Here is a 9,429-nt window from a genome sequence, read left to right as displayed (position 1 = left end):
CAAAGATCAATGAAATCTGAAATAAATTTGAATAAGTATTGGGGATAAATGTTTAGAATTAAGCTTTGAAGAAGCGCTGGAGATGAGCACACGAAACAACTTTTCAAACGTGCCTTTGAAACAACACACGTGCACGTGGCTAATGGCTCCTTATTTTGATATCAAAGTGTGAAACAACACTTTTCTGTGACAGTCACAGTTTGTTTCATCTCAAGAGACGTTTTATGGCTTGTTTGTAAGGTGCCGCGTAGGAAAAGAAAACGTTGATCTCTTAAATGTTTATTACGGTGGGGGGGGGGGGGTACTTTTCTTCTCGGTCTCAATTTGTCTTCTGCTCGTGCGTAATTGTGCGTAAAGATCAAAGGGACCAAATGGCACAGTGTGCATTTTCCTCGTTGGGAACTGAACTAGAAATAACTGGATAAAGTTAAACCAAGTCCAAAGAGCAGCCTCCAGAAATGTGTTTTTTAAATCAGTGTTAACACAATAAACCCTCTAACGTGGATTATACAGCATGGATATTTCTGTATCGAAATGGATATGATGGACAAATGCTCGATTCCAAATTTTCCGTGTGAAACCAATATCTATGTAAATATTTTGGGGGATTTTACACAGTAAACTACATTCAGAATGAAAAATATCAAATTGTTGTAAATGTTATAATGAGAATCGTCTGTTATGGGGAGAAAGGAAACAGCGGTGAAGCGATTTTACGCACAACGCCAGTTTGTGCCATGAAGGAGGTCGCTCCATTTGGATTTCTTGCAAAAAAAAAGAAAAGAAAATACAACTTAAGAATTGTGGTAATTATCCAGCTGTAAGTGAATAAGCAGTTATGTAAATCTTTCGACGTGTAGCCAGTGACACCAGCCTCTTTGTCGCAGTAATAGGTTTCGACCTAAAACACTGTGCCTATTATTCTAAATTAATGGATTCATTTAGGCGCAGTTAACCTCCCACGGTGCCCGCACTTCCTCAGGAGATCAGCTCTATGTTCAGTCTCTTCATAATATTTACAGTTTAAAGTTATATATCAGAGAAATATATATGTATATATTCCACAACGACACACTCACTGGTCTCACTGGTCTCACTGGTCTGTGCCAAAGGCTGGATTTAGTTTATTTGAGCCTTTATTGCCAGACGAGGAGACAATGGGCTTGAATGAAATCTACAGTGGGGGTCACACCTTGTTAGCGCTGCCATTAGTCTCCCTTTACATTCGCTGATTGGTGATTTACATTTGCGACCAAATAGCATCTTTACTGCTGTTTACCGAGGCTTCGGGGGCACTGGAGAGCGAACGGGGGCATTTGATATAAAAAGTGGAGCCTCCAGGATCCCGCAGTCACTCCAACTCCAAGTTGCTGGCTGGATGTTCCAGGACACCGGTGCGCCACCGACCGACTCACGCCTCAGAGATGCTCATGTTCGCGCTCAGCTTCGCCGCCCTGGTGTGCACGGTGGCCGCCCGGCCTTCACCCAGCTACCTGGAGAATCACTTCACCGCCGAGAACGAGTCCGAGGGGGTTCGTTCAGCCGCCATCAAGAGGCTCCTGGAGGTTTTTGGGATGGAGGACCCCCCTGCTATCCATGGACACAAGCAGGCACCTCAGTACATGCTCGACCTGTACAACACCGTGGCCGATGTGGACGGTGTCACCAAGGACCCTTACCTTCTGGAGGGGAATACTGTGCGCAGCTTCTTTGACAAATGTAAGATCGAACATGCCTTTTTCAACTGGCTCCTGCAGAAGATGAGACATGATGGGAGGGTGTTTGGTTTCTAATGATTTCCTTTTCCTTGCAGTGCGAAGTGAGCAGGTGGAGTTCAGGTTCAATTTGTCCACGGTGGCGAGGAGCGAGAAGATTCTAACTGCAGAGCTGCATCTCTTCAAGCTGCGACCTCAGGCATCAGTCACCTTCAACAGACACCACTTCTGCCAAGTATGTGACATGAAGAAATCACTAAAGAACAATCAGTGATGCTTCTCTCTCTGGGATGTGTCTAATGTTTGGCTCCTTTCATTCTGTTTCCTCCAGGTCAGTGTTTATCAGCTGCTTGACAACAGCAAGACCAACCACACACATGGGAGGAAGCTGCTGTCCTCTCGACTCATCCCAGTCCACTCCACTGGTTGGGAGGTTTTCACCATCACACAAGCTGTAAGTAGCCTCTTCTCTGCAAACACTGAACCCGTGTGAAGAATATTTTGGGATTTGAACTGACCGACGTGCTCTTCCTCCTGAAGGTTCGCTCCTGGATGGTGGATGAAGGCAGCAACCTGGGCCTCCATGTGGTGGTTCAGACCCTGGGAGGAAGCCAGATGGACATGAAACTGATCCGCTTCGCTTCAGGACGCAGCCACCACCAGAGCAAGCAGCCCATGCTGGTTCTCTTCACTGATGACGGACGTCGCTCCGCTACTATTGAGCATGCAGGTGAGTTTCTTTGGTCAGGTTACATCCAGTGTTGGTAAAAAAATATACAGCTCAGGCATTTCTGTGGTCTTACTGCTGATGAGCAGGGGTGTAGAGAAGAATTTTGAAGCCCAGATGGAGCTCTGCCCCCCCCCCCCCCCCCCCCCCATTCTTATCTAATCACACTTATTTGATCTGTGGTAATTTCTGAGTCTACATCAACAATGCAAACAAACCTTTGTGCATTTTAAACCTGACAAATTACTTATTTCTGCACTCAGTCACCTCCTTTCAAAGTTTAGAAACAATTTACTTTGTCATATTCTTAATAAATATATATATATTTTACAAATTATTTTAGATTTCAATTACTTGAATACGAGCAATATGTGTGTCCTTTGATTATTGTAGAATTGATAACAAGTAAGCATTTTAAACACATTGGATTTATTAGTGCTAATCCATTCAGATTTGTTTCAATTATGTTTCTTTTGTTAAGTTCTAACTGTGTGATCCAAAGGGATGAACATCTTCCATGCGTGTGAACATAAAAAAATTAAGCTAATATTTTTTTAAGACGCAAAAACTTTAACTTACTCTTCATAGCTTAACTTTGCACGTACAGAACCTAAGCGTGATGTCTAACATAAAGTTTTCCTTTCCTCCACAAGATTCAAATGATACCCCAGTGACCCCCAGCCTGCCCCACGCCCCCATGACAGGCCCGCCCTCCCGCAGCGCTCGCTCCCTGGACTACAGCGAGGAGGAGGGTCTGTCCACGTCCTGCCAACGCCAGCCGCTCTACGTGGACTTCGAGGAGATCGGCTGGTCGGGCTGGATCGTCTCTCCCAGGGGTTACAACGCGTACCACTGCAAAGGCTCCTGCCCGTTCCCCCTGGGTCAGAACATGAGGCCAACCAACCACGCCACCGTTCAGTCCATCATCAACGCCCTGAAGCTGATGAAGGGCATCGATACGCCGTGCTGTGTGCCGGACAAGCTCTTCTCCATCAACCTGCTCTACTTCGACGATGACGAGAACGTGGTGCTGAAACAGTACAACGACATGGTGGCGGGCAGCTGTGGCTGTCACTGACATCCGCCAGTCAAACGACGGCACATGTACTCTTAGAAAACACAATGTAAGTCGAGTTTGGGGACATTGAGACCTACTGCCCTTTAAAACATAACTGATCCCAATGAGTAATGTGCCCTGTCCCACATGTGACTGTAATATATGTAAATATCCATAAATTATAATATATGGCAGTGATGGAAGTGACATCCTGTGAAAGATGTAAATGTGTATATTTTATGTTCTCTGGTGTGAATGATTATACAGTCAGAATAAATGGTGCAAAGAAAAAAGAATACGGTGTGATTTTATTCGGCGTGAAATCGTACAGTTGAACAGAGAAACCAAGCGACACAATTATTTCCTGTACACCATGGTCCACTCTGCAGTTTGTATGATCACAAGAAATCGTTAAACTGAGTTTTAAACACGCATTTGATCACAAAAAAGGTTCCATTTCAAACAGAATCATTTAAAAATCAAAAGGATCATAATGACTTGAAGGGGATATACTGATATGTGTGTGTTCCATCAAACAATGAACACAGATTTACACCTGCAACCTTTTCTAAATGTGACATTTTGTCAAAAATAACACCTCGCGATATAGTTTTTAGGAATGTTGTCAGATTGAACACTGTTTTCACTTCTTTTAAATTTATCTGTGCAACATTAATGCATGAAAATGTTCCTGAAATAGATTTTTTTTTACTATTTACAGCAATGTTTCTAAGCGGAAAGCAGCTAAATAAGAAGTAGAATATGATAGTTGTTAATGTTGCTATCGTTGCCATATTTTCCTGAGCATTATTTGTGCCTAAATCAAAAAGCGTATTTGTTGCAGGAAGAACATTGAGCGAGTTTAACCGTCGGTCAGTCAAATGGTTTCTCTGCCTCTCCCTCTACCGACCACTCCTCTGCGGGACCCTGCAGCTCATGTCTGGAGAGATGTTGCACGACTCCCACACCGAAACAGTCGCCCAGCACGTTGGCGGTCGTCCTCAAACGATCCCTGTCCACAGTCACACAGGACGTTTCCATGTTAGAGACTCGTTAGATTAGGAAGACATATGGGTTTCAGTAAAGGTGTAAACCCCCAAAAAATACTATGTAACTATATCTATAATGTACATAATACAACAATGGCAGGGTACTTTTCACACTCTATATTTGTCGTGAGGTTGTTATGTCATGTCCTGATCACACATGCACAGACACACACACACACACTCACAGCATCCAGTCAACTGTGATGATATAGGAAATGCCTTCAAGGGGCAGGCCAACTGACGACAGCACCATCGCCATGGTTACCATGCCGCCCTGTGGGATACCTGAGCCACCGATAGCGGCCACTGTCGAAGTTATACTGAAATTACACGAATAAGAAAAAGCAATAATGATCAACTGCACACGACAGAGAATACATGTGAAAAAAACAACATGGAAGACACATGGTTAAGTTAACCCACAAATATTAATGATTTCATATTAATGATTGATTATAGTTTAATTGCTCCGGTTTAATGATGAGGTAATTACAAACTAAATATTAATAAATATATCAATACTTCAAAATTAGATCCAGTATTATTTCCCTTTTCTACAGCACGTATAAATGACTATTCAATTAGTTGTTTAAATGACTTTTTCAATGATAATTATAATTTCTGTAAATTGAAGTAAAAATTTGATCATACCTGACGATGATGATTTGACCCAGATTAAGTTCCATATTGTAAACCTGGGCTATGAATATGGCAGCGACGGCCTCATAGAGTGCTGTTCCATCCATGGTCACGACGGCACCTATAGGCATCATGAAGCGCGTCACCCGTTTGTCCATTCTCAGATTATTCTCCAGACAGTTGAGGCTGATGGGTAGGGTCACAGAACTGTGGGGGGGGGGGGAAATAAACAATTATATAATATACAGAACAATAAAACTTCAATGGGGATCACATCATTTTTCAAAATTCAGCAGCCCCTTATGTTTGGTATTGATTCAAATCAGATAAAACTCATTTTCAATCCATTTTTATAGCATCAAATTAAACTTGGACAAACATCAGAAGTTGTAGTTATGACCTTATAAGACAATTTGGCTTCACTTTCGGGGAGATTATTCCATCTTTATCTTTATATCTTTCTCTGGTAATAACATGGAGCTGTTAATCCTGGAAGTGCATCTCACCTGGATGACGTCCCAAAGGCGGTGGTGAGAGCCTCCAGGAGACCAGCCATGAATTTGAAGGGATTTTTGCGTGCGCAAATGAAATAGATGAGCGGCAGGGTGAACAAGCTGTGGATGACCAGGCCAGTGGTCACAGTGAGAGTATACATGCCAACCTGTTGTCCTACAACACCGACGTCCTTCAGCTTCAAAATCTGTCCTGCAACCAAGAAGAAGATTCCTACCGGGGAATACCTGCGGGAGAGAGGTGAGATGCAGAAAATCTGATGTAGTGATGAGAAACGACTGTAGAGGGCGACTGTAAGGCAGCTTGATACCGTATCCTCATATTTTACTCACCAGATGAATACACCAATCAGATGCATGATGGCTTTACTGAGGCAGTCAAAGAAGTCCTTCAGAGGTTTCGCCTCATCCCCCATTTTGGCCAGGACGACGCCAAAGGCGATGCAGAAGACCACTAAGCCCAGAATGTTGACCCCGTCGATGGTGCCTGGCATCGGTGTTGTGTTATCTAAAGTCAAATCAAGTAATGTTGATACATATCATGATAATAACCAGTTAAAACATTAGGTTCAACTTACAAAGAAAGGAAAAAAGTGAAAGTGGTTTTGCGGAGCTTACTTCTTTCAGTCATGTTGACATCGAGAGTTTCCTTTTCAGAATAAATTGTTTTATACTGAATAAAAGACAAGAAAATCCTCATTAGTGACGAGTAAAGAAAAAAGAGCGAGGAAAAAAAACACCAGCATCACTGCAGAGCTCACCCTTCTGAAACAAGCCTCCACCAGATTTGGAGGAAACATATCTCTGCAAACCAAAACAAGGGTAAAAAATCAAAGATTAACAAGGACTGGATATTTGACAAAGCTTTTTGATGCCCACCTGATCAGATCCAGAAAGGCATCCACTGTCTGCATGGTGTCCGATGTACCACCAGGGGACACTGAGTTGGGCGTGGGGGATTTCCCTGGCTGGATGAGAACCACTAGGACGATGCCAGTGAACACAGCCAGGAAGGTGGTCGTCGCGTAATAAGAAAAAGCATAGAGCCCCATTTTCCCAGAGCACGTCTTGTCCACTGACGAAATGCCTGAAACAAAAAGACAAGTAAAACAACTGTGTAACTTCAGGTAGAATTATTACAAAGTGATAGTTCAATGTGTAACATTCATATATGTAGAAAACCCCATGAAAATAAATGTATCCAACTTTTCAGTATTTTTGGCCTGTTTTATTATTTGGTTGTAGTTAGTTATACATTATTATATATAGTTATACAACACTATAATTATTGATAGTATAATAATTTATTGTTAATGTGTGGACTGATACTCGTTTAAAACCATATTGCCCCTCAGAGATAATAAGGATAATCCATTCATCCATCCATCCATTCATAGGTTTCATTCATGGTGTTGTTGTGTTTTGGCCGCATTGCATTGAGCATATTTCTAATATTCAGAGACGGAGAAATGCTGAACTTTGGGTCCAATGTTGGGCTCTAACCTGTGATCAGACTGGAGATGATGAGAGGAAGCACCATCATCTGCAGCATTCTCAGCAGCAGGTCTCCAGGAAACAGGAGGTAGTAAATTTGCAGGTCCGTCATGTTAGCGGCACGTAGAGCAAAACCCAGGCCGATACCTTGAAGAGGGTAAAATGAACAGTGTTCATCATGTCAGGTGATGAAACAGCCACTTCAGTAATATTAGTAATATACAGTGAATATGAACAAGTGATGATTTCTGTTCATTATCATCCTGGTCTATAGCTAAATGAAAATACAATATTCATTCAACACTGAGATTAAAAGAAACTTAACAAAGAGAATTACGTTGAACTTCAACTGGCAATATTCAACACAGACTTACCCAGGACAATAGCAGCCACAGTGAGCAGAAGAAAAGCATTTCTGAAGACAAAACTTTTGACGTTACATTTACAGAGAGACAGCGAATTCAAACTCCAGGGCTCAGAGTTCACCAGACATGTGTCACTGTCTTGTCTAACTAAAGCGACCTCGCTGCTCGGCTTACAGCAGAGACGCATCTCGCTCACAGACTGCGGACGAAAAGAGAGAGAGAGGAGTCTTCACAGGGTTTTACAAAAAAACATCCAGTGTTGTATAAATGTTAAAAAAGGAGAATATTAACAAAATCTAATGGAAGAAGATAGTAGAAGTAGAAGATAGTTTTCATTAGCTACTAAATCCAATAAAGAAATCCTTGATTCAAACCTTTGGAAGAGCTGTAAAGTTCCTGATGTTTCCCTCTCGCCACTTGTTTTAGTCTAAGTTTAAAACCAGTATTGTAACTTCTTCTAATTAACTATTTTCTGTTCCTCCCATCCCACAGGCTGTTAGTCTATTTGTCTTGCTACACAAATTTGACTCAGCGATCACTAAATGTAGCTCTGGATATTAGATGACAGAGAAAACATGAACTACCTCAAATTAATGGTGTGACTCTTTCACTTGGAAATGTGTCTGCAGTAATACGGAACAGTAAATATAACAATAATAACAGTATTTGTCGATGTCTGAATCCTGCAGCTCTGGAGTCAGAGATCCTTGCATAGGACATGTAGGAGAATAAATGGGGGGTAGAGAGACAGAGGGAGGGGGAGAGGGAAGTGCTCAGTGCATGATGGGAGTTCCCCCAGCTGTCTAGGCATATAGCAGCATAACTAAGGGATGGTTCAGGACTCACCTGATCCAGAATCAACTATAGGCTTTATCAAAAAGGAACGTTTTAAGTTTAACCTTAAATGTAGAGATGGTGCCTGCCTCCCAAACCCCGAGTGGGAGCTGGTTCCACAGGAGAACCTGGTAGCTGAAGGCTCCTGCTACCATGTTCCACAGGAGAACCTGGTAGCTGAAGGCTCCTGCTACCATGTTCCACAGGAGAACCTGGTAGCTGAAGGCTCCACCTCCCATCCTGCTCTTACAGATTCTAGGAACCACCAGAGAGCCTGTGTTTTGGGATCTAAGTGATCTATTTGGACAATATTGTGATGTGAGCTCTTAATGAAGGGTCTTGATTATTAAGGTCTTGGAGCAGGATCTTCAATTCTATTCTAAATTTTACAGGGAGCCAATGCAGAGAAGCTTAGACAGGAGTAATATGCTGCAGCATTTTGGACCAACTGGAGGCTTTTCCCAGACTTACTGGGACATCCTGATAACAAAGAATTACAGTAATCCAGTCTACAGGGAACACATGCATGGACGAGTGTCTCAGCATCCTTCTGAGACAGGATGTTCCTAATTATCCTAATATTGTGCAGGTGGAAGAAAGCTGTCCTAGAGACTTATGCAAATATCATGGAGGTGCATGGAGGAGTCATTGTTAATATTAACAAATATGAATCTATCTGATAAGTACAATTTAAACCAGCCTGGTTCCTTTAATCCTCACATGATGTTCCAGCCTCTGGGACAGAAACTCGTGATCCCTGTTGTCAAATGCGCCACTAAGACCAAGTATAGACACACTTACCATTCCCTGTTCTTGTTTCTAATCTCATCATAAATATATATCCAAGGATTAAGTTCTTTGCTATGAAACTAAACTTTTCTCTCATCAAAACTCCCTTTGCCCATTACAAAACCCTGTCTGTGAGGAGTGTAACCTGAGCGGTGACGGGGGCGTTGACCATAGAGTGGCACTAAAGGGGGTTGATACCACTTGGCATGATGCTGAACGACAGCCAGTGCTCATTGTGAAAGGGGCTG

General features: G+C 42.5%; 2 protein-coding genes across 2 annotated transcripts; one reads left to right on the top strand and one right to left on the bottom strand.

The window, feature by feature from the left end:
- Positions 1-1,191: 1,191 nt before the first annotated feature.
- On the top strand, positions 1,192-3,701 carry admp (anti-dorsalizing morphogenic protein). Its single transcript, XM_034613637.1, has 5 exons — positions 1,192-1,719; positions 1,814-1,950; positions 2,047-2,169; positions 2,256-2,445; positions 3,096-3,701. The coding sequence occupies exons 1-5, from the start codon at positions 1,425-1,427 to the stop codon at positions 3,518-3,520; spliced, it is 1,170 nt and encodes a 389-aa protein (XP_034469528.1). The 5' UTR covers positions 1,192-1,424; the 3' UTR covers positions 3,521-3,701.
- Positions 3,702-4,180: 479 nt separating this feature from the next.
- On the bottom strand, positions 4,181-7,777 carry LOC117777735 (excitatory amino acid transporter 1-like). The gene is made up of 10 exons (XM_034612636.1): positions 7,568-7,777; positions 7,203-7,340; positions 6,579-6,786; positions 6,461-6,503; positions 6,318-6,372; positions 6,033-6,207; positions 5,694-5,927; positions 5,200-5,394; positions 4,734-4,868; positions 4,181-4,511 (listed from the first exon to the last, which is right to left on the bottom strand). The coding sequence occupies exons 1-10, from the start codon at positions 7,743-7,745 to the stop codon at positions 4,373-4,375; spliced, it is 1,500 nt and encodes a 499-aa protein (XP_034468527.1). The 5' UTR covers positions 7,746-7,777; the 3' UTR covers positions 4,181-4,372.
- Between the last annotated feature and the right edge of the window lie 1,652 nt (positions 7,778-9,429).

Source organism: Hippoglossus hippoglossus, chromosome 17, assembly GCF_009819705.1.
Source record: "Hippoglossus hippoglossus isolate fHipHip1 chromosome 17, fHipHip1.pri, whole genome shotgun sequence".
Lineage (NCBI taxonomy): Eukaryota > Metazoa > Chordata > Actinopteri > Pleuronectiformes > Pleuronectidae > Hippoglossus > Hippoglossus hippoglossus.
The sequence above is the reverse complement of the archived record's forward strand: the minus strand, read 5'-3'. Positions and strand labels throughout refer to the sequence as shown.

Excerpts from the sequence above, each read along its gene's own strand:
- admp (XM_034613637.1), top strand. The coding sequence starts at position 1,425 with ATGCTCATGTTCGCGCTCAGCTTCGCCGCCCTGGTGTGCACGGTGGCC. Across the intron at positions 2,170-2,255 it reads TTTTCACCATCACACAAGCT|GTTCGCTCCTGGATGGTGGA; the intron begins GTAAGTAGCCTC and ends TTCCTCCTGAAG. Across the intron at positions 2,446-3,095 it reads CGCTACTATTGAGCATGCAG|ATTCAAATGATACCCCAGTG; the intron begins GTGAGTTTCTTT and ends TTCCTCCACAAG.
- LOC117777735 (XM_034612636.1), bottom strand. The coding sequence starts at position 7,745 with ATGCGTCTCTGCTGTAAGCCGAGCAGCGAGGTCGCTTTAGTTAGACAA. Across the intron at positions 6,373-6,460 it reads TGGAGGCTTGTTTCAGAAGG|TATAAAACAATTTATTCTGA; the intron begins GTGAGCTCTGCA and ends TCTTTTATTCAG. Across the intron at positions 4,512-4,733 it reads ATCACAGTTGACTGGATGCT|GGATCGTTTGAGGACGACCG; the intron begins GTGAGTGTGTGT and ends GACTGTGGACAG.